Here is a 23901-nt window from a genome sequence, read left to right as displayed (position 1 = left end):
AAACACTTCCTGATCCATTTTCGTGCGCTGCGACTCGTGGTATTTCTTCCAGTACGCCAGCTTTACTTTCTCACACCGACAGTCTTGTTTAAAACAGCGGTGCTTGGGTAACGAGTGAGCAATAGCTCGTATGGGGGGAAAAAAGAACACCGCGGAAGAAAATTTATGGATGACTGTGGTCCTAACACTGGGGATTTATTCGAACACTTTCAGGCTGGACCAGAATGTCTAAATATTGATGCACCTTGTGTATACACAGACTTAGGAGTAGAAGGAAATGGCTCGTTGCTGTGTTTGCGAGAGCGCAGAGGATCTTTCTTGTCAAACCAGCGATAAGAAAACATCGTCAGCGTCATAAAGGCAAGAGATTGGCGAGGCCAAAGGTAGCCTTTGGTCAAAGGCTGACAAGAGGTTTTACCTGTGTGAGATTGACAAGCATGACAAACAGTTTGATGAGGGGGAAAGAAAGAAAGAAAGAAAGAAAGAAAGAAAGAAAGAAAGAAAGAAAAGGGGGAGGTGTAGAGAATGAGAGAATAAATAAGAAAATCAATCATTTCCTGTCAAAACATTGTGCCATTTCAAGCCACGTCAATGTTGAAGCTTCGGAAAAAAAAGGTCACATTGATGCGGAAGCAGCAGCTAACTAGCCAAATCATTCAGGCAATTAGGTTGGAAATGGATGTTTAGAGATCTATAAAGAGGAAGAAGCGAGATGCAGAACATTGAACTGTGCACTGTAGCAAATATTGAGTTTTCAATTAAGGAGAGTCTTTAAATCAGCATTTTATATGGCACTTCCCTGTCTCTATGGTACAAACACACCTTTCAGGGGCCCTGGACGCATGTGTGTGTGTGTGTGTGTGTGAGATGTCAACACCTGATGTGAAAGGTGTGTGCATTAAAGGTAGTTGTCTTTCAACACTCAGTACTTCAGAACTCATCCGGAGACACTGTGATAGGAGTAGTCTCTTAAAACACACTCTCTCACACAGATACACACACATCTTTTTGGACATACACACTCACCAGCTGTCCTTATGTACCCTAAGGGGAGACTCACATTCACCCAATCTGAAAACCCCTGATATAACAGTTACCATTGTACACACACACACACATTACCCCAAGTACAACCTCATTTACATACCCATAATTATATGCGCACACACAGACACAGACAAAGACACAAAATCAAAATCCTACCAAAAGCTCACAATGAGTTGTGGGGGCATGGGGCACTTTCAAAACCACACTGTAAATTCAGCCGCCTGCCTTGCCCACTAATAACCACATCTCCAGTGGTGGACACGATGGCCCGGCCATCCCCACCCCCTACCCCTTGCAGCACGATTTATTCCCACATATTAAAATATGTTCTCATCCTGAGTATCTAAAAGGGAAATGTATTAGCGGGGGTGTTTGGTTTAAGTGATGACGCACCATAAAAACAAAAAAACAAAACAAAGAATAGAGAAAAAAAAAAAGCCAGTGCCTGCTTGAGCATCGGCAGCGACATTCTTTCCTCCTTGTTAGTGCTGGCCAATTGGACGATCTCCAGATGAACACTTAGCGCCGGGTGTGTAAATTAAATTTGATTTCCAGCAGGCAGGAATGTGTTTCTCTCTCCCTCATGTAATGCTGCCAACGGAAGATGGGAAAATAGATCAACCAGCGCTGCTTTCTAAACACAACCTCCAAAACTAGTAACCAAAATTCAAAACGAGAGATTGATCTTCACCAGTTATTCTAAACACGTAAGGGATAATGAATTGTCCGCTGGTCATTATCGGAAAAAGTCCCGACAAGACAAACAGGACCATGACGCAAAGCTTTCGGGCAGCACTCTGTAGAGCCGTATAATAAAACGTTGTCAAATATTTCTGACAGAGCTCTCACATTATGCCTCATGTGCACTGTTATAACTGAACCCACTGGATTAGCTCTGTGACTCTAATAGTATGCCTTGAAATAGAGCATTTTACAATTCCAGCCTCCAGCTTGCATTTTTAGTTCCTGACCTTCAGCTGCAGTTCTTGTCACTTGGTGTATAAAAGTATAAAAAGTATATATACTTACTTGGTTACACCTATAAAGTAATGAGAAGCTTACATATAGCATGTTTGATAAGGCTGTCTGGGGTGGAGGGGTGGGGGGGCAGACACTGGATTTTTTACAAGTCCCCCACCCACCCCCATCCCAAACATCCGCCTGTCCTGGCCAATAAATACCATCTATCTCTGAGTCCCATCCAATCGCAATCATCCGTTTCCCAGTGCTGTGCGGTCTAAGCAATTCATCACAGAGTCAATGCACCTGAACCCAATCGCACAGGCTCAATTATCTCCTCCAGTTATCAGTCATCCTCATCCTCTTCATTCATTTTTACACTGGCGAGGCCAAAGCACCTCTGTGTAGCATGAATGCTTTGGACTCAACCCATAAGGGACCAGACTCCTTTGAATCGGCTCTCAGATCATAGGCCACTTTCAAACAGATCCTCCTCACAATCCATCAAACATAACTTAAAAAGTCAATACCTGTTCTTATAGAGAATATATAATTAGGTCTGGTGAAATAGCCGATTTAGAGTCCCGTGGGCTAGGCTTAATACACTTAGTATTCTTTAAACTCGGTCATCAATCTTTTTTTCCCCTTCTTCAACAATCAATCGATCAATCGTTCAAGTCAAAGCCAGGTTGTCACATAAATGATTTAAGCTCAACTAAAACCCCTCTATATACTGTATCAGAATAATGGGGGTGACCACTACACTAGGTGGTAATCCGATTTTCAGTATGTTTACCCTGTGTGTTATGTGATATGGGCTGTGACGCACTGTTTGTACGTCTAGTTTGTATTTGATATGCTTACTGGCTAGTAGCAGAACAGCAATCTTACCAACATATGACCACAGAGGTGATTGGCTGCTTTTGATCATGAGGTTACGTCAGAAACAAATGTGTGCTATGCAGGTGGCTATCGATGGGTCCACTGCTACCAGTCACTGTCCTTTCCCTCCCGAAAAATGACTGAAGCTGGCCAACACTATCTACCCATCGGCTCTCTATTGGCTGGGGCCTCAGGTCCACACTGTGGGAGTTGATCACATTTTTAAGCCCACTTGGTCTCCACAGAGACACTCTCCACCATTCTCACAGTAATCCTGTTAATTAAAAATTACATTACCAGTCTGACACTAAAGACTAAAGATCCCAAGATGCAGTTCAGAAAGTTACCACTAAAGGGCTCCTACTCTGTCCTCAGTTTTGCCGTGGGAGTGCACAGACTGTTAACACCTCGAGCTATTTATTAGTTTCATAAGACACTGGAGACTCGCTAGGGCGTGATGGAAAGGTCTGCCAGAGAGGCCTAGGCACTTCACTCTCAAGCAAAGGAATAGCTCAATACAGTATATGGACAATATATCACAAAAAATATATCAGGGAGCAGGTAGTGTGGGGAAAACTGGTCTGAATATGGTACTGCAGACAACTAGTGTCTTCTGTGCACTTGGGAACCAAACTAAACCAAATGCCTCAAAGCAGTAGTGCTTGGTAACAAAAAAAAGCATATAATTAAGCAAACCACGAAGGTTTAACTAAAATAAACTCTCATGGAGATGGTTCATGTACTTTTGAATGAGTAGTCTGCCCCATAAACACAAGGAGCAGCATGACGTTCCAGCTGCATACAATGGTGCCCTCTACTGGTCGACAGACAACACTGCAGTCCTCTCTAACTGCAGTCAGACTTTCTAATGAGGATTAGATTAGATTCAACTTTATTGTCATTGTGCAGAGTACGAGTACAAAGACAACAAAATGCAGTTTGCGTCTAACCAGAAGTGCAAAAAAAGCAGAAAAGTGCAATGTGATATACAAAGTCTAGGCAGGTCGTACATAGACAGAACAATAAATATAGGTGACACAGCACTCCAAGAATCTCCCAAAGAGATACATAGAATTAGTTCATAATGGACAGTTGTCTACACATATCCCACCCCTTTCTATAATGTAGGTAATGTAAGAATAACTTATTTTAGTGATTTGGGGTGAATATTTGAATTGTTCACAAAGATTCACCTGAAGTACTTTTTATGTCAGTATGACCACCCTTATGCCCAATGTTGGGCAAGTTACTTGAAAAGTGTAATGCATTATTTATTACTTGTTACTGTCATCTCAAAGTAATTTGTTACATTACAATATTACTGTCTTTGAATTGTAAGGCATTACACTACGTTTACATTACTTTCACCAAAATAACAGGAAATATGGATTTGGTGTTCTCAATAGATCTTCATGTGTTCAATAGATCTGCTTATGCCCCCACATTCACTTGCAGTGTTGGGAGTAATGCATTAAAAAAGTAATGTAATTACAGTAATGCATTGCTTTTTGCTGTAATGCAGTAATGTAAGGCATTACCAATACAATTTCAGTAATATTTTACTCGGTACAATTCTCAGTAACTGAAGTTACTTTGCTTTTTAATCCAAAATTGAGAAATGCTCAATTGGCACCAGAGAAGATTATCCAAGAATTAAAAAAAGTCATCTATGCTGGTCCTGGAATTTGATTGCCTTGTTTAGATGACTGTAGAAACGGAATTTGAGTTATCTCTGCCATTCATGCAACAGATCTAACATGCTTAGGCTATACTTCTCATTTCAAGCAGTGAGAATAACTAAAATGTTGCTTTTACAGACAAAGATCGTAGCCATTATTCTCAAACTATTTGCATTAAGTCTACACCACTGTAAGTGGAAGGAAAGGCAACCAGCAATGATGAGAACCATTTAAAGTCAACATACAATTTCACTATGGCTATATTTTACTATATTAAGTTGTGAGTGACCTTTGGCCTTTGGGGCCTACCTACATTGTCCCATGAGCCATTACTGCAACCATTATATTGTTCTTTTGTTAGCCTTAAGCCTAGCTCAGTCATTATGCCATACCACATCACCTCCTGCCGTGTAATGAGCTGCATTGAACACATGAAGATCTATTGAGAACACCAAATCCATATTTCCTGTTATTTTGGTGAAAGAAAATGTAAACATAGTGTAATGCCTTACAATTCAAAGACAGTAATATTGTAATGTAACAAATTACTTTGAGATGACAGTAACAAGTAATAAATAATGCATTACACTTTTGAAGTAACTTGCCCAACATTGTTCACTTGAATAGAAAATTATCAACCCAAAATAACTGACTGAGGCACGTTACAAAAATGGCCGCCGAGTGGGGGAATTGCCTATCAGGACTTTGCAGCAGTCTTCAGACAACGACCCATATCAGATACCGGACACATTTAATGATGGTGTCCACCCAGATAGTGACATTATGCAAGCATGTGGTACAGTGCCTATAAAAAAGTATTTAGCCCCATGCTAAAGTTGACTGAAAAGAGGAATAAAAAAAAAAATCACCAATTTTCTTTGTGAATGAATAATGTATCGTAAATAAATAAATGTTCTTCATTAAAATACAGGGTGCATAAGTATTCATACCCCTATGTTAAACCCATGTTGAATTCCCATGATTTTTTTTATTCCTCTTTTTAGTCAACTTGAGCATGGGGCTGAAGACTTTTTATAGGCACTGTATCTTAACATTAGCAATAAGGAGAGCTGATCTCTGATCAGCAGAATAAGGAAGCAGAGCCGCATCAGGCTAAACGATGGTGAGTGAATGAGAGTGTGATTTTGAGGCCGCTGGCTTCACAGAGTTCACAACAGCTCTAAACCCAGAGCTCAGCTGGCAAATGGGAATGCCTGGCTATGAGCATGCAGACTGAGATGACAGCTGTTGGCCACATCAGGGGAGGTCATCTGTAGTCCACGTGTTACAAAAAAATGACCATTTTGCTGCCCGTCAGTGGTCATAAAAAGCAGTACATCCAAACAAGCAGCAAATCATCAGGCAACATGACATCTTTCAGCACATTAGTTGTGCAATTGACGTCCCTGAGTGAAGACTTCGACCAAATGTTTGTACTGCATAAACTGATAACAAAGCTGTTGGTATTAGATATGTGTATATATATATATATACACACACACACACACACACTAATATGTATTTATTAATTCTTGAATTTTACATATCACACTATTTCATACCTACTATCAGAAATCTACAAAATATCCAATTGAATATCCAAACCCAATTTGAATTCACCAGTATTAAAACAGGTAAAAAGCATTAATTTAATATCAGTGACAAACTTGAGCACACAGAAGCAACCACACCAAACTCTGATCAATTTCCTACCTCACGCCACAGAAAGCAACAGGGGGGCGATGCGTAAAAACAATTTTGGAAGACTGGTCTATTTTCTTCGAATGTACGCAGCGCTATCATGTCTGGTGTAGCCAGTTCCATTCATAGCGGAAGCCAATTGCCACAGCAGACGCAAGGCGAACAGAACGCCCGGTGTGGCCCCCCTGTAAGCGCATGCCGGCGGGGTGGACTCACCGAAGCTGACGGACTTCTCGCGGTGGAAGTAGCCATCGGGGCTCTTCTTCTTCAGCATGGAGCACAGGTCTAAGCGGGACAAGGTTTCGTCCCCAAATCGCTGTTGAGAGAACTCGGTGTACAGCTCCGGGTCCAGCTTCTTAATGCCCTGGTGGAACGCAAGCCAGCGAGGAGATGTCTTTAGATCAGCAAGTAAGTAAGTTATCTCACATCCGCACATGTCCACATCCACACCCTGTACACATGCGTGCGTGCGCACGCACAACACACACACACACACACACACACACACACACACACACACACACACACACACACACACACACACACACACACACACACACACACACACACACACACACACACACACACACACACACACACACACACACACACACACACACACACACACACACACACACACACACAAACACACACACACACAAACACACACACACAGTCATTAACACACCTGTATTAAATACTCACACTAACTATTCACTTGAAGTACTAAAACACACACACACACACACACACACACACACACACACACACACACACACACACACACACACACAAACACACACACACACAAACACACACACACAGTCATTAACACACCTGTATTAAATACTCACACTAACTATTCACTTGAAGTACTAAAACACACACACACACACACACACACACACCCACCAACCTGCATTCAAAAACAAGACAAAATGTCCACAGTCCTAACAAACAAACACACACACACACACACACAAAAAAGCACAACGCAGAGGAACAGTGTGTACAGACAGGGGCTACTGCTGTCTGTTGGTCTTTGATAACCCTTACAACAGGAAGGGAGTCATCAACGTCCCAGTGGAAAAGATTCCAAGTCGGCCCCTCTCTCTCGCTCGCTCGCTCTCTCTGTTCAACCCTTCCTTCTGTCCTCTCCTCTGTCCCTCAGCCCCATCTCTCGTTCCGGTCCTCTCCTCTTGACCTTATCTCTCTGTCCGGACAGGAAAAACTTCACTAAGAAAGTGGCGAACGGCTTCTCTAAAAATACAACTCTCTTTGCGGCTGAGGTGAGTCTGGCGGTGTACAGTTTGCTGGATGAGGGGACAGTGGCTGTCCTGGTGCGTAAGGACAGTGAGACTGATTGGACGTGAAACAGCCTCAACCAACCCCCGGGTACACACTGTTTCTGGGTGCTTCTGAACAGATTGCTCCATTTGGCAAAAGTATGCATGCAGGTGGCATCTCACTAAACCAGGAGCTTAAACTGCTAAAGATCCCTCTCTAATTTCATTGGGAAAGACTTTTTAAATCGTGTCAGATTATGTTTTTTTTTTCTCGGTGTTCTTCCACCCACGCCAAACATGTTAAGTGCTAAGGGCACCAGTCACATGGATGATGCAAAGCACGGAAATTATATTGCATAATAACACACACACTATTTTTTTCTGCTTAAAAAAAAAAGCAATAACACACACACACACGAAAAATGGCCAGTACAAGCATGGAAGATAAATGCAGTGTTACACCAAGGGAGCAAAAGCAAAGTGAATCAAGAAAGGCAAACTCAATCAATGCCAGAGAGAGTGAGGGTCTCATTTAATTATACACTCTGAGCCCTTTACCAGGATCCAAAGCATGGCATTTTAGCACTCTAGCATTCAGAGATGACTCAGCCCAAAATCTGCATCCCAGTCAAATTTGCACGCCTTCCGTCTACTTCCTAATTCCTAGTGCACATGTAGGCACTGTGCCTGGTGACTTGGCGGATGGTGTTGTGGGAGAGGGGAGGAGGGTGGTGGGTTGGGAGGAGAGGGGGAGGGGGGTGTCAGCGAGCCCCTTTAGATTACCTGACTCCTGAGTTTGGGTGCCCGGGAGAGCTTCATGAAGGTCAGGTGAGGTTTGAAGGCTTTGTCGTCCGTCACAGCGATGCCACGCTCCACAAACGTCCGCCTCACCGCCTCTGACGGAGAGAGAGAGAGAGAGAGAGAGAGAGAGAGAGAGAGAGAGAGAGAGAGCGAGCGAGAACCCAAAGAAGAAACGTGTGAGAGGAAGATAAACAGGAGCGCAGGACGAGACGGCAGAGAAGAAAACAAAACAAAGCGAAGGAGGGAGGGAGAGGGGGAGATAGGGAGGGAGAGAGAGAGGGAGGGAGGGGGGAAAGAGAGAGAGAGAGAGAGAGGGGATAGACACACAGAGCGAGGCAGGAGGACATCGCCTGCTCCACTTGCACAGGGGACCGAGTCAGCTACTCTATCCCCAGTAAGATGAGCAGATAATCAATGAGCGGAGAGGTGGGGGAGGAAGAGGAGGAGGAGGAAGAGGGAGAGGCTTCAGGGAAGGGGAGGGGGTTGAGGACTGGGTAAAATAAGATGGGATGGGATGGGCCATGTGTGGACATTAGCAGTAAAAGGTGCTAGCCTCATCCCTGCTCTGCTCCCCCTAGCTTTTAAGGAGCCGCAGACGCGCCTTCAGACACAACACCGGGCGCGTGTCATACAAAATAAATGAGCTGGGCAAAAATAGCCACGCATCTGCAAGGAAGCTTCGATTTAGTGCCACATCAAGCTAACTCTCTCAATTCATCTTAAACACACACACATACACTCACTCAGACACCCGTAGACATACTGTACATACAATCACACACACACACACACAGATTCAAAATAAAATGACACACAATGGTCTGAGACATGACCTGGAAAATATCTACTAGTTAAGAAAGCTAGACTCTTAAAACTAATGTGTTGTCCCTATCTACACATTTGTTTTGAGAGTGTACTATTAACTCTACTAAGTTTATTTGCTGGATGGATAGAAAAACAGATGGATGTATTGAAGGAATGAATGAATGGAAGGATAGAGAAGAGGTAAAGTTTAACAGTTTGTCAGAATTCTCTCTCTCGGTCTCTCTCTTCTTTACACTCTCTCTCATACTCTCTCTCACACACACACACACACACACACACACACACACACACACACACACACACACACACACACACACACACACACACACACACACACACACACACACACACACACACACACACACACACACACACACACACACACACACACACACACACACAGGTGAGGTTCTGGAGAAGAGCATTTACCTGCAATTTCTGTCAGCTTGTCAACGTGCTCCCCCTCTGCGAGCTGGACGAACACCACCTCGTTCTTGAAGCTGGTCACGCCAGAGAAAGGCAGCACCAGCTCCCGGCCCTCCAGCAGCTCCAACACGCTCTGCCTGCTGTGGTCCAGAGCACATGCGGCCCTGCAAGTCTCACACACACACACACACACACACACAGATCAGCTCCATATGCTTAATCCTGCTAAAACACGCCCTCGGGCAACCTCAACACACACACACCCACACACACATCTGCAGAAGCACACACTACTAACACACACACACACACACACACACACTTAAAAGATGTTTTTTTGAAAATGCATTTTGAAAACGCAAATAAAATACATTCAGTAACACAAAAATCAAACACAGTCACTAGACTGTGAACATCTACATAAAACACAGGCTATGCACAGAAAGACACACATTTATGCAAAGAAATGGCTGAATACAAAAATCCCACTAACAAACTCAAATAGACCCACTCAGCTCTGTAACCACAACACAGTTCTGTGGTGCTTGACCACCTTTAAGGAGGCTCTTAAGAATAATAGCGGGCTCCTTGCTGATTGCTTTGGAGCAAAAGGAGACAACATTTACTTTCAATTGCAGCTACTCTGCTTGCTGCTTGATTTCTGTCAATTTGAGAGGTCACAAACAAAACAAACAAACATAATTTAGACGCAACAAGAATAGAAAACAGCTATGGCAAGCCTAGTGTTAGAAAAACAAATAGTACCCTCCAGAATTATTGGCACCTCTGCTAAAGTTGACTAAAAAGAGGAATATAAAATCATCTTTTGGAAATTTATCTTAATGCCTTAAGTAAAAAAATGAGGAACTATCCAACCTTTAAGGACACTGATTTTCTTTGTGAATGAATAATGTATCATAAATAAATAAATGTTCTTCCATAAAATACAGGGGTCATAAGCACCCCTATGTTATTCCCATAGAGTCATGGATCTAGGGTACTATGCATCCTGATAAAGTTCCCTTGGTCTTTGGAATTAAAATAGCCCCACATCATCACATACCCTTCACCATACCTAGAGATTGGCATGGTTTTATTTCAGTTAGCCTATTAGCTGGTTTGATTTGAATTGAGCTCAATGAGCATAAAAATAAAACCATGCCAATCTCTAGGTATGGTGAAGGGTATTTTAAGGAATAACATTTATTTATTTATGATACATCATTCCTTCACAAAGAAAATTGGTGTCCTTAAAGGTTGGATATTTCCTCATTTTTTTACTTAAGGCATTAAGATGACTTTCCAAAAGATGATTTTAAATTCCTCTTTTTTGTCAACTTTAGCAAAGGTGACAAAAAAGGTGCCAATAATTCTGGGGGGGACTATAGCTCTGCAAACAGAATGAACAAAGAGGTGCCTTTCAGACAGTCCACTCCAGATCTCACACCCAGTGAAGGAGGAGCTCTGCGTGCGTGCATGCGTGCGAATCGGAGAGAGTCTGCATGCATGAGGGACTGTTTATATATGTGTGTGTGTGTGTGTGTGTGTGTGTGTGTGTGTGTGTGTGTGTGTCCATTTATGAGTGCATGTGAGAAATAGAGGCAGCATGTGCACAAGTGGAAGTGTCTTCATGTGTGTGTCCACAGCGTCAGTGTGTGTGCGTGTGTGTGCGTGTGCGCGCGTGTGTGTGTGTGTGTGTGTGAGAGAGAGCATGCATGCGAAGAGGAGGAGGTGGCACTCACGAGTCGACTTGCTCCTGGCTGCCCAAGTGGGTCACCAGCAGCGTGATATGCAGGCTGCCGGTGGGGATGAGCGCACGGCTCAGCCGAGGGTCTCTCCGGATTACCGCCGCCTGGACTGCCTCCACCTCTGCCTTAATCTGACCCACACACACACACACACACGGTCAGATGTCTTCAGATGGGACAGGTTTCTGGCAGATGGAATGGGTTTCCTTGGTTCCCCATTAACCAAAATATCGTTACAGTTTGGTCGTTCCATGTCAACTCACCAAGTGCCAACAGATGAAGATGACTCATCAGAATTAGATTATTTTCATTATTACTTTATACTAGCTAAATCTGCATGAAGGCCACAACTTAAACAAGTAATTTTATAGCCGTACAGAGCCAAATGATCCTTTTAACAGCTACAAAGTCCCAGGGTATGCTTACGGTGGTGACAGTAATATTTTAATGTGGGAGACTTGATTTCGGAAAACCCATCACTTCCACATATCAATTCTCATAACCTTCACACTGAAATTTTATCAATCATTTATAGAATTCAGTGAAGTTTGATAGGCTGAGCTTGGCACAGGCAACAAACTAGATAATGGCTTTAAGTCCTAGAAGAAAAGTACTAATATCTTTCATGCCTGACTCCTAAGATAAAGTGGTGCATTGAACACTGTAATTGCATCGCTGTGTTGATCGTGACTGAGTGTATGTGTGTGTGTGTATGTGTATGTGTGGGCCCTACCCACCATTATATTGGGTTTTTCCAGGGTTGATTTTGGATATTAGCCTAATAGCCTTATTGTGTTGACTTCTGATTATTCGCATCTGTTTAACCAATCAAGAATCTGTAAACACTGTGATTACTACTATTTATATATTCACTTTATCTTTTTCCTAGTAAATCATTAATCAACCCTTTTATTTAACCAAAATCATGGTCTGATTTACTCATTTAAGATGTCTATGGAACCCCGTCACACCCCATTAGGCTGATCTCCGTCCCTCTTATTCCTGTAAAACCAGCGCCTGAGAGATGTAAGTTCACTAAAATGTATTAAAGTATACTATAAATACCATGTTGTTTCTCAGCACCGCAGTCGCAGTCATAAGTAATATTACAAATAATGGCAGGATATGAAATAAGCAGAATAAAATGAGCAGGTACCTGTGGGTTAGTGATTGGAATCGAGACAAAGTAATTTGGACGGTGAGACTCCTTTTTCTTCTTCTTTTTTTTCTTGTCTCCATCCTCCTCGCTCTCTCCACTTTCACCAATTTTCCGTTTTTTCTTCAGTCGCTCTGAGCTTGTAACTGGAACGCACAGGCAAGCACACCTTCTGATACCGTCTTTGTTACAACTTTCAAGGTGAGACATTATGGAACTAATTAAAGGCTGAGTTCACTTAGTTTCACTACACAATGACTACACTAAAACAGCAACCCATCAAGACCAATACTAGACATAACATAGTGTAACTAACATCAAGGGGGGGGGGGGGTAAATCAACAATCAACCCATAATTCATTGACATTCATCAAGCACACGTTACATGCATGTAATAGAAAATGCATAACAATCAGCTGACATGTCAGCACCAATGTACTGTGTTGAGGAGTTCAAGGCGCTCTGACATACACGGACTGGTTTTGCATGTTCTCTTCTTTCACAAATGCATGAGCCAGTATTCATGGGCGGTATGAGGGCCTGTGCATTGTGAAGTTTGCATGCAAAACAAGGCGTGCATTATTCATGAAAGTCCGACAGCTGGCTACAGTTTGAATGTGACAGCAGCTGCGGTGCTAGGAAGATCCTCGCATCACTTGGCAACCGTGGCAACCACTGCAAAGCCTTGCACACAGTCCCTTGTCACTAAATTAACTGGAGCCGGTGGTACAGCCCAAAGTCAAATTTATGTTCCGTCTTGACAAAGGGCAAGTTAACTCTGTGGACAACGCTGCACAGAAAGAACTGGCTGTGCCATTGGAAACATTTGGATTGCTCAACCTTTTTGAGGTATGTTGCCATTAATTGTAGTTGTAGTTTAAAATTGTTATCCTAGTATCCAAATGTTGTTTTAAACTCAGATAGCTTTACATTCAGCTTAAATGCAGGAACCTTCTATGTGGTCAAAAAGGCATAGGATGACAGTTTCACAAATGCATTATAATGTATAATCATCATATGCAACTTTATCTAGAAATGACTGTAGTATGTCATACTAATAAATTTGTATTATAATGGTGCCAGCATAGATTTTTTAAAACCGTAAAGTTGCTCTGAAAACAAACCTGATGATGTAGTGCTGAAACAGAACAGATGAGGCAGTCATAGCAAGTCAGGGGAAAAACACAAATGTTTAAAGGTCAAGTAGTCACTCACATTCAAGGTCTTTCCACACTTTCGTGCCAGCAAAAGGTAGTTCTGCCATGAGGTCATCAGTGCACTCTGATATCTTTGGCTGCTTCTTACGACCGCGAGGCTTCTTAGCTTTCTTTTTCGCTCTCTTTGCCTTTTCTTTTATCATGCACAAAACAAAAGGAAATGCAAAAGAATTAGGGAGATGTCCAGCAAGTAACAAAATGATACAGAGAACAGTGCACAGACAAATGTTCATCTCAGGGAAGATGCACCAACCTAGAACACAACAATAGTATAATGGGCCTGTTTGTGTGCAAACAGTTGATCGATCATGGTGTTTTGAAAAGCAGGCTGAAAAACCACATGTCTGTGATACAGATTCCTGTAACCCAAGGCATTTTTCGCTCACACACTCACTTATACTCACACAGACACACACTGTATCTATTATAACAAATTGATTTATTAACTGAACCTAAAGTGAAAACTTGACAGTAAAGATAAATGAAGCATACTTTAACTTATACTATGACATGCCAGTAAATCTTAATAATAACTCTGTGAGCCATTGAACATGGTCTGACGGTTCAATATTTAGGCAGACTACAGACTACAAAGAGAGCACGAGGGTCTCACCAGGGCTGACGTCTCCTTTCACAGAACTTGAAGCTTTCTCTGCAGGGACTGTATCAAAACTTGCAACTGTTGCAGATGATAACTCATGACTATCATGCTCCATGGGAATATCGACCTCAAGAAGAGAGGCGACTTCGAGGCCGCCAGGAGGTTGCATGTCCATATAATTTAGCTTACTTGGCAAGATGTTGCAAGAGCTTGCTCGAGTTAGCTGAAATAATTTCTCTTTAGAGCAAACCAGTAATCGGACATTTGCGGACGCAGGAAAATGCACGCCCCTGAGAGTGATAAGCTTGGTCAGCGTTTCAAATACGTGCCGTCCAAACATGTCAAACTTAAGTTAACTTAGCTAGATAGCTAGCCATTAAGGTTAGCCAACACAAAAAGATGGTCGTATGCAGCAGCAGACTTGCTGCAAAGTAATGGATTGAAATCATTCAGAACTATCGACTATGGTTAAAACGATGTTAAAACTAAAATGTAAGTTTAAAACTACAACCGCTTTGATCCATAGTAAATTGCCCCAGCTGTCACTTCGTTTGCAACCGTTCACTTCGACTTGTATGCAAGCCAGCCAGCTAACTATGCTAGCATTACCTAGCACCTGTTGTAGCCTGAGAAGACCTAACTTAAGTCAATCAGAAATGGCATACAATTTTACATTTCCATCTGCATTCCTCTCCATCCTTCGTACAATATTGTTTTTTTGTGTTACTGGTATGTCTTGCGTAGCAACTGACAGACTGTGACGTGTTTAAAACATATATATTTATAGATTAACTACTGAGTGGAGGGTGCATAATTCCTTCATCCTCATGTACTCATGCTAACATGCAAGTAGCATGTCACAACCCATTGCTACACTGTAAACATACTTGAAGTACGGGTGCAGCGTAGGGCCAATGAGCACGAATTGAAAACGAAAGTTCAATTCTGTGGGAGGTTGTTGTCTTGTGTCGTAGGCAGGGCATCGGAATCGGTCACTCATTGGTAATGTGTTCAAAGTCTACATTTCTCAAGTTGAACAGTCTTGAAAGCATTGTTGTAACGCCATGGACAGTAAATTATAGCATATTGTGCTCTGATTACAAAAGATAAATTTGCATAGTCTGTGTGATACGAGTTCCTGTAGTGGAAATGCCCAGTAGCCTACAGTAGGCTACAGTGAGCAGAGGGCCGTCGGAAGACCATAGGCAATGTTGTGTTTGTGTAGTAGTAGTCTAGGCTATATAGGCTAGTCTTTTATCAGAATACGAATATGTGTTTCTGCTCTTAGAACCTTAACAAAGCTGGTCTCTCTCTTTCTCTCTCTCTCTCTCTCTCTCTCTCTCTCTCTCTCTCTCACACACAATCACTTACCCTTTGGCCAGCAAAACAAAAATGCTGGCCTTTTAGAAATGAATAGAGTTATCAGCTTCGGTGAAGTTATTCAAACATGTAGCCTAAACAGACTGTATGTTTACCTAGATTTGGGATTCATACTGTAGAATTCTGGGGTATTCTTACTGTATTCTGATGTGTTCATATGTTACTTCTGTGTATAGTATACAACAGGGAGAGGTCCATATTATTGTACATAACTGTGCCTTAGGCCTGTGTACCAGCAGGAAGGTCATACAGGCCAATGTTTAGGAACATCCGAGGAACATCAGTGATAACATGGGCCGAAGGAGACAGCATGTCTGCCTATTCGGGCTAGTATCTCCATCTGGCCAGGGCCGGGTTTTGTGCACTGGTTGTCACCTGCCACGTTGGCATGATTGACGTTTGTATGTTTTAGTATAACAGGCTTTGTCTTAGGTTTTGTCTTGGAGACGGATTGAGGAAGCGACCAAGGAGCATCTTCTGTCGGAAGGCTCAGCCGCCGCTTCTAACAACAACCACAACTGTTAGACTCTCCACAGTTTTACTGTTCGAGACTTAGCCTGTGTTCTGTTATTCATTATTGTACCATCTACAATAAATCATCATCTAATCGCCGATCCTGATCCCGCCGTCAAGCTTTATTGACCATCTTCAATACAACCATTAGAACTAAAACACAACGCAACAACCAGAGAATCCTACAATACTAATGGGATAGGATCAAATGTCTGTCAGAACATTGCAACAAAAAAGTCCTAATTATGCATTATTGATAAATGAATAACATATGCAGTAAGAACATACATCTGTACTGTGATGCAAAGCTAGTTAAAAGTAATCTCTCGTGTGTAATGTATGCGTATGAATAAATTCAAATTGTTTGTAGCACAACTTGTGTAACTTAAGCCATTGACAAGATAGGATTGTCGTGTTATCCATATGTGTACCAGTGTCTTCATTTACATTATTTGAAAATGAATCCTGTTTTTAAGTCAGTATTGTAAGAGAGGAACAATAAATTTGATCGTTCTGTCCTCGTCAGATTAACACAGACAACGTCCTGAAATGTGGTCTCAATACCTGCTCTCTACCGGGAACGCCTTTGTTTGTGTTTTGTAATCTTACACCCACGGATATGCTTTCAGACTTCAGGAGGAGAGGCCTGCTGGCGAGGAAAAAGGAACAAGTGTGTATAAGCACGACCAGTTCGGCCACCTCCAGCTTCCTATACAGACATAAACTAAAAGTTGTCCGCGTCACCACAGTGTGCCTGTCTCAGGTGAGTCTCACCTTTTATTTGCTTCTCAAGGTTATGTTACATAGTGTGTCTGGCTAATAAATATTTTGCCCGTCAGGGAGGTACCCATGAAAACAATGTCGATATACAGTAATGAGAGGCTTGCCTTTGGGGCAGTGGTTTCATGTGACTTCTAGCTTTACAAATGCTAGAATGATGAATGATATTTGATATGTCTTACATAAAAACCCTCTGTTTGTTTTGGTAGAAATGTAAGTTTGGGTCCTTTCTAAATATCTTGTCATTGATTAGCTTGCAAAGTTCTAAGATCAATGATACATACAATTTTTCAGTTTTCTAGTACTCTTGATTAGCATTACAGAATACAGTATTGTCGTTTGGTCAGTTGAATGAAGTCCCATTAGAGATCCTCCTGATAACATAATGACTCGGTAGCAGTCACGCAAACAGTTGAGGAGAATTTGCATGTCCACTGTCAAGAGGCAGATTGTCACATCCAGGATTATATTCACCTGGGACAGTCGTTCACACAGTGGCCCACATAGCCAATACGTGAGACATCCATCATTCTGCTCGCAATGCAACCTGTCAGAGAAATCTGAGTGCTGCTCATACATAACTCTCATGATCCTAAGTGTTTGTTGAGAACTTCCCGCCATTAGCCCCTTCAAGCACTTTTAAGTATAGAAAGAAAATGACAGCATTCCAAGGCTCCAAGTCAATCCCATGTGAACATCAAGGGGATTTAAGTGCACGACAGTCACCGCGTCGCCTTCCTTGGCGCTAATCCACGCCGTTACCTTTAACTTCACCCTCCTTCGGTAATCAGCAATTAAGGGGAGTGAGAGCAGGCCTATTTTTATCCCCGCCCCTAGGCACAGTTCCTCTGTACCCCTGCCTGATACCCTAGCTCCTTCCACACAGGTGATGCATTTTCAACTGCCTCCTCGACAGGCAAAAAGGGTAGGACACTGTCATCTATTTAATGCTCTTGTTTTATTCTGTTTGATATCTGCGAGCCAGATGGTGGATTGCGATAATTCTTTCGGCTAATCCCTTCCGAAATCTGTGTAGCCATGCTCTGGGATTTGACAAGAAACAAGCCGGAGATGGGGTTTTGTGAGGAATATTAGTAGTTGTGTAAATTCATTACACAAATGATGCTAATCAAGTTTGTGGGAATTTCATTGTTTGAGTTTTTAATGTTTTGGTTTGAGTCTAGTGTCAAGAAAGTGAGGTAATGAATACTTTGATGTTTTGACTAAGTATTTGGATGGTGACCAATAATCATCAGTGGAAATGATAATAATTTTTCAGTGTTCAATTGTAAAGTGACATGTCTAATTAATTCCTTTGTTCCCTTTGTTTTTCCACCTTGCTGACATGAATCGGGTCGGTGCTATACCTGGAATCCTGCATATCGTGTGGTGAGTTGTTTAAGATCCTATGTTGCCAAGATGTTTCATCTTCTTTTCTGAGACTATCAGATCAGATCATTCTCATCTGTTTTCAGTGATGTTTTTTTTTACTGTACTTTTTTACTGACTGTACATTTAGAACTACTTATATTACCACTACTTTACTCTCAAGTGATGAGCTTTCTTGACTTGTCTTTTAACTTTACACATATTCATGTGGGGACATTGAACTTTTGATTAGTAAGGCCTTGAACATCCTCATTTATGTTAAGGTCGTGCCACATTAGAGTATTTGTTCTATTTAATGGGGAAGTAGTAAGCTGCATACTCTGGAAAGTGAAACATTTGTGTGACTAAGTAGGACATTGAAAGAAACAAGTTTACTAAAGAATTTCTTTGAAAAAATGTTTAAGGTAATCCATGCTTTAATCCAAAAAACACCCTTACATGAAACACAAAGTGGAGAGCACTGGTTAAATATATTGTACATAATGGATAGATGATGTAGAATGACACTTATAACTGCATGTTGCGTTGTGTACAGTATGTGTTTTGCTTTGCTGAGCTTACGAATGTCTTGGCAGATGACATTGCTTTGTGTGGCATTTGTTTGAGTTTTTTTGTAGAACACATCTTAATTTCTGTCAGACTCGTTATGTGTCCAGTTACAAGTTTGGTTCAAAATTACACCATAACATATAGGCTATTCAGGCCTGTAAGTTACTGAGATCATGTTTAGAATGTGTCAATGAACATGGGTTAATTCGATATATAGTGCAACAAAGATGGCAATAATAACATGACAGTGACAATTTTGTATACTCATTGCTATGGAATTGTATCATTGTTTAAGTTATAATGACTACCTTTCAACAGGAGAAAACATTTAGTCTAGTTACTGTAGGTCAGATCTCCACCCTATTCGAAAGAATGCTGCATTTCAAAAGGATTCCAATAGTGGGCGACATTTCACTGCAAATCGAAAATATTTTGTGAACGGTCTTCAACTTGCATTCTAGAGGCAACCAATGAAACAGGCGTGTTTTTACAGGCATAAAACCGAACCAGTACCATTGTCAGCTTTCAGCTCAATGATACACTCGGACCAATCAAATCGAAAGAGTGTATGCCACTGTTTTTAGTGAGGGGGAGGGTGTGTAATATTCAAGTAACTTACGTTGGCTTTTCTCCCAGATAGAATTTGGTCTGGGAATTTCAATTTTAAATCTGAGGGGTAGTTTGGAGCTCACTTCAAGAAAACAGCCTGTAAAGTGTTAGCTTCTCAACTTCTTTAACAACAGCAGGTACAGTAAGTAAACTCATTTGTGCGCGTTTCGTTGCTTTCAATCAATCTGGGTCCTCCGGGCATGTTTATCAGAAAGAAACCGAACAGTATCAGAAAAAGGTGTGTGTGAGTGGGCAGATTTATTTTGTGATGTGCTAAAGCTGATGCTATATCATTGAAGTTGGCTTCATGGCGTGCTAGCATGTCTATGCAGCTGAACTAATGTTTGTTGAGAAGCTACGTTGTCTCAATCATTGAGATGTTGCTTCTACGCATCCATGTGGGTATTTGCATAAAGACATAATGCCAGTGTGTAGCGCCTGTTAAATGTGACTAATCCATTTAAGGTACAATTTTATCTTGGATTGCTTGCAATAATCAAAAGGCTTAACGTTAACGTTACAACAATGCAGAATTTTTTCACTCCATCAGATTTGAGAACATTACAACCGTAGGCTAACCAACTAACTTAGCCAACGTTTGAGGCTGTAACGTTAAACAAAACCAGTGGATGGTGTTTTAACCAGGGTCATTCCATATCTTGAATTTACATATTGTATGTAACATAGTAATCTCCTGCATCATTGCTAATGCAGAGATACACAATTTGCCCCGATTTGTAGTATGTCATGCTAACGTTGTTGACAGCCATAATCCTCTTTCTGTAGCTCATGCTGCCCCGTTTCTTTTTTGTTTTGCTTCGTTCGATGCTGAAAAAAAACTATGAATGTAGTACTGGTTTGAGGATTGTTAAATGAATGTACGGATTGCTGGCTTTTGGTTATCTTTTGAACTCTGTTAAAATAGTCCACTATCAACTAATGGAAGTTACCTGCATCATGTGAAATGTTACCCAAATGTCTGAAATTAAGTAGCCTAACGTTAGCCTTCTTCTGTGCTACCATGTTCTTGCGCCAAGAAAGTTGCTACAAGTTTTGACTTCAGGATTCCGAGCGGGTGCCTACACGTGCCCAAAACAGAGCAGCAGACTGAAGCTGATGGTGTGGTCCAAGGCTGCTGATTGAGTCACTCGGCAGTCTGCTCATAGTCGGACAATCAGGCAAGAGAGCATTGGCAATGGTGTGCCGTTATTTGGCAGAGAGATATTAAAGATCTCTACTTGTTATCAATAGATTATATTGCATTATGCTGTTGCATAAAAGGGTGTCGGTTGCGAGTCTTTTGACTCAACGTTAGATTTAGGTTGACGACGCCATTTTATCCCGCTAGGTTGCCAGGTAGGAGGTGATTGTTAGACCATGGAATAGCAGATGTCAATCTGCCGATGTCATGTAGGTGGCATTAAATGGCATTTTTAAAAATGTAGCTTAACTATTATCTGAACAAACTTCAATGTCGGCTTTCGATTTTTATTACGTTTACCGACTTGTAGAATCTCATTAAACGTGCGTTCCTTATATTTAGGCTACCTTTAGTTTGCTAGCCAACGTTGAACCTGAATTGTGTAAGTGTAACAGTAATCGTTCTGCGAACTTTGTAAAGGAAATTATGTTCAAAATAAGTCTTCCACACAAGAGCGCCTGTGTACTTCCCGCCATCAACAACTCCATGCCGTTAGACAAAATCCAGTAGGCCTACACAGCATGTAGATCTAGAATTTCTTCGTGTAGATCAGACATCTGCTTTTATATAATTTGCAGGAAGTTTGTTTACGTTATAGTCAATAATTTCATAAGAATTACATGATTCCAACTTGAAGCCAATAGGCTGCTTTGTCTGACGGTGCCCTAGACCAGTCCATACTGTGTTCTGTGGAACCTGGACAGATGGCTGCAACCCAGAGGGAGGCTACACTTGCAGACACCCTTAATGGATATACAGCCATGTTGGAGGCAATCCAACTGTAATTAAAACCGCTAAACCTCAGTCAAGGCATAACTATAGTTCCAGCTTCCTCTCCACCAAAACACACACACACACACACACTGACAGACAGACATCTAAGGCATCACATGCCCTCAATACTCTCTCTAAACTGTAATCCCAGAGTTTTACTTTGTTAGGCTGTTGGAGATAACTTCAGTGGTTGTGAAAGAAGTGGTCTGAATAAGGATTGATGGAGAAGGTTAACTCTGTTTACAAACGTTTTGCAGTAACACCAAAAGGAAAAGTAAGGGCTGATCTTATGTCAAAAGTTCTCCTTGGTCTCATTCCCATGGACACGTTGTCATTTATTGTCAGCTTCATTGACATGCTTCTCTCAGTCCTGCAGCTGTTGTTTATTGTTCACAAACAAAAAAAGCCTCAGGTGCTCATACAGTCCTGCCCCTATGAAGGGGAAAGAAGTTGCTTGGACTGAGCCGTTAACAATCCCAGCCAATCAGCATAGTGCTCCAGCAGCACTGAAGGGAAGGGGTATGATTTTATTGGCTATTGAGCTCAACTGTCAACAATCTTGCGCGAAACCAAATGACGGACAGCATCTTTAATACAGTACCCCTTTGTCACTGTTTAGAGACTGCAAGGACTCATGCCTAGCCTAATTGTGGGGGCTTTATCTCAGAGGTCCTTGGGGTTCCAGTGTGTAGGTCTAAAATGGGTTTATGGCAGAGTCCTGAACTCTGTATTGCACACCTCTCCTCCAGAATATTGCAGGTAGAATAAAAAAAAGTCCCAACACAGGCTAACCAGCCTATCATTTTCATGCCTTGGATAAGCTTAGGCGAGTCTGTGTGCAAATTCTTTGGCATGTTCTGTGGCACTGTCGTGCTGTGAGCAGCCTGTGTGTTAAAACTGGGGCCCTGTGACATGAGGGGTATTGGAGCTGTTTGCCAGTCAGGGGTTTCTGCTTTGTCTTATCAGCTGTGGGAATACCTTCCCGCGTGGCTGTTCTGTTATCTCAGAGTGGCTGCGCTCTTGCTGTGAGATTTTGTGCCTCAACCCAAGCGTATATGCGAACAAAAGTACAGAGAGAGGAGTTTGCGCTGAAAACACGTATAACTGAAAATATAGAGGTCAAATTTCCAATTAATCTTAAAACTGACTAAGTTCTAATTTGTGTCTAACAACTTTTTTTTTTTACATAATTATAGCCATTGGTGCCAATGTGGTTCTGATACTAAATCTGCTAGTTTCTTTAACAAGATATCTGTTAAATGCAGACTTCCCAAGCCCCCCTCCTGTATTGTTTTGAGATTCTTGTGCTTTGCAGTAGTCTCCAGTATGTCGGTAAACCCTGTAGTCAGACAGGACATATCTGGTAGTAGGCTGTAACTTTTGATCCCTGTGTCTGATAATAATCTCAACGCAGATCACACGTATAGGCTGTGGTTTCGTTTTGCCTTAGAATTTCAAGAAATGTGACTGCCTCTTTATCAGAAGTTCAGTTTTATAGCCAGCCCAGTGTGTGTATGACATCATACCTTACCTCTGCGGGACCTTTACCCTTGCGGCTCACTTCAAACAAGCAACACCAGTTATGAACATAAAGGCTATTGGACAAAAGATATTGCATACAAGTGAAATGGTCTGAACCTTTTACCTGATCAGAATTTGCGCACAGAAGTTTAATACGTTTCTGAAGTAAAGTGGTCATATGACTGAGGGTTGCAGATGTATGTCATAATGGCCCTGATATGCCAATTGTAAATTGTTGCTAAAGAGGGGAAAACGGCAAGGGGCTTTAGGACACCAATCGTCTTCTCTCACAGGGAAGGCAGGGGATTAAGATCAGTTTGGAACAAAACTGTCTCACATTTTGATCTGATGCTAAGTTTCCTGCTGGAACTGGGCGCTCTTGACACGACTCGCCCATCTAATTCTGGAGCTCGCCGCAAGAGAGATTGCTTAACCATTCGGAAGGGTTGTGGGAACATCCCACAACCCCTTTTTGTTTTGGAGGCCTACATTCCCTACATCCTGTCTTGGCCACAGAGATTGTCCCCATGGTTCTATCTAGCCCCCATGCAATCCTTGCCTCAGAAGGCTATAGAAGGACCAAGGTGCCAGGATGACCTAGTCTAGATAAACAATGCGTTAGCTGTGTTGTATGCTAAGCTAGGCCTATTATTTTAGTCTTTTATAGCAGCACGGTTAATTGGATCGATGAATGAATTGAACAAAAAGCACAACACAAATAGACTAGAATTTGGTTTCTTTGTGATTTGACCTTGCCTGGTGAAAATTAACCTAAAGGATCGGTCTCAAAAGAGAAAGTGTCAAACATGGTATGCAGCCTGGTACAAACACTACATTTGTTGTGTTGTAGTTTCAC

The 23901-nt window shown here is 41.9% G+C and overlaps 2 protein-coding genes across 11 annotated transcripts in view; one reads left to right on the top strand and one right to left on the bottom strand.

Moving 5' to 3' along the window:
* Window positions 1-15138, bottom strand: part of akap7 (A-kinase anchoring protein 7) — a 36994-nt gene extending 21856 nt beyond the window's left edge. For 3 of the 4 annotated variants that reach the window (XM_076272998.1, XM_076272996.1, XM_076272997.1), the window contains exons 1-7: window positions 14342-15138; window positions 13727-13861; window positions 12512-12657; window positions 11350-11486; window positions 9611-9771; window positions 8339-8451; window positions 6486-6633 (exon numbers count right to left, since the gene is read on the bottom strand). In XM_076272998.1, the coding sequence (XP_076129113.1) occupies window positions 6486-6633; window positions 8339-8451; window positions 9611-9771; window positions 11350-11486; window positions 12512-12657; window positions 13727-13861; window positions 14342-14669 (1168 nt within the window). In that variant the 5' untranslated portion in view covers window positions 14670-15138. The remainder of the gene's footprint in view (window positions 1-6485; window positions 6634-8338; window positions 8452-9610; window positions 9772-11349; window positions 11487-12511; window positions 12658-13726; window positions 13862-14341) is intronic. The other variant, XM_076272999.1, reaches the window with a different exon arrangement.
* Window positions 15139-18135: 2997 nt separating this feature from the next.
* Window positions 18136-23901, top strand: part of LOC143110143 (protein 4.1-like) — an 81275-nt gene continuing 75509 nt past the window's right edge. For 3 of the 7 annotated variants that reach the window (XM_076272993.1, XM_076272992.1, XM_076272989.1), the window contains exon 1: window positions 19524-19686. The gene's annotated coding sequence lies outside the window, so the exon portion shown is untranslated. Of the gene's footprint in view, window positions 18392-19522; window positions 19692-23901 lie in introns of those variants that run through there. The other 4 variants (XM_076272991.1, XM_076272994.1, XM_076272990.1 and 1 more) reach the window with 4 other exon arrangements.

Source organism: Alosa pseudoharengus, unplaced genomic scaffold, assembly GCF_046254945.1.
Source record: "Alosa pseudoharengus isolate Yale_2024_CS ecotype anadromous, Long Island Sound unplaced genomic scaffold, YU_APseudo_1.1 YU_APseudo_1.1_scf_7, whole genome shotgun sequence".
Lineage (NCBI taxonomy): Eukaryota > Metazoa > Chordata > Actinopteri > Clupeiformes > Clupeidae > Alosa > Alosa pseudoharengus.
Note: the sequence above shows the minus strand (reverse complement) of the source record. Positions and strands in the feature narration are given on the sequence as shown.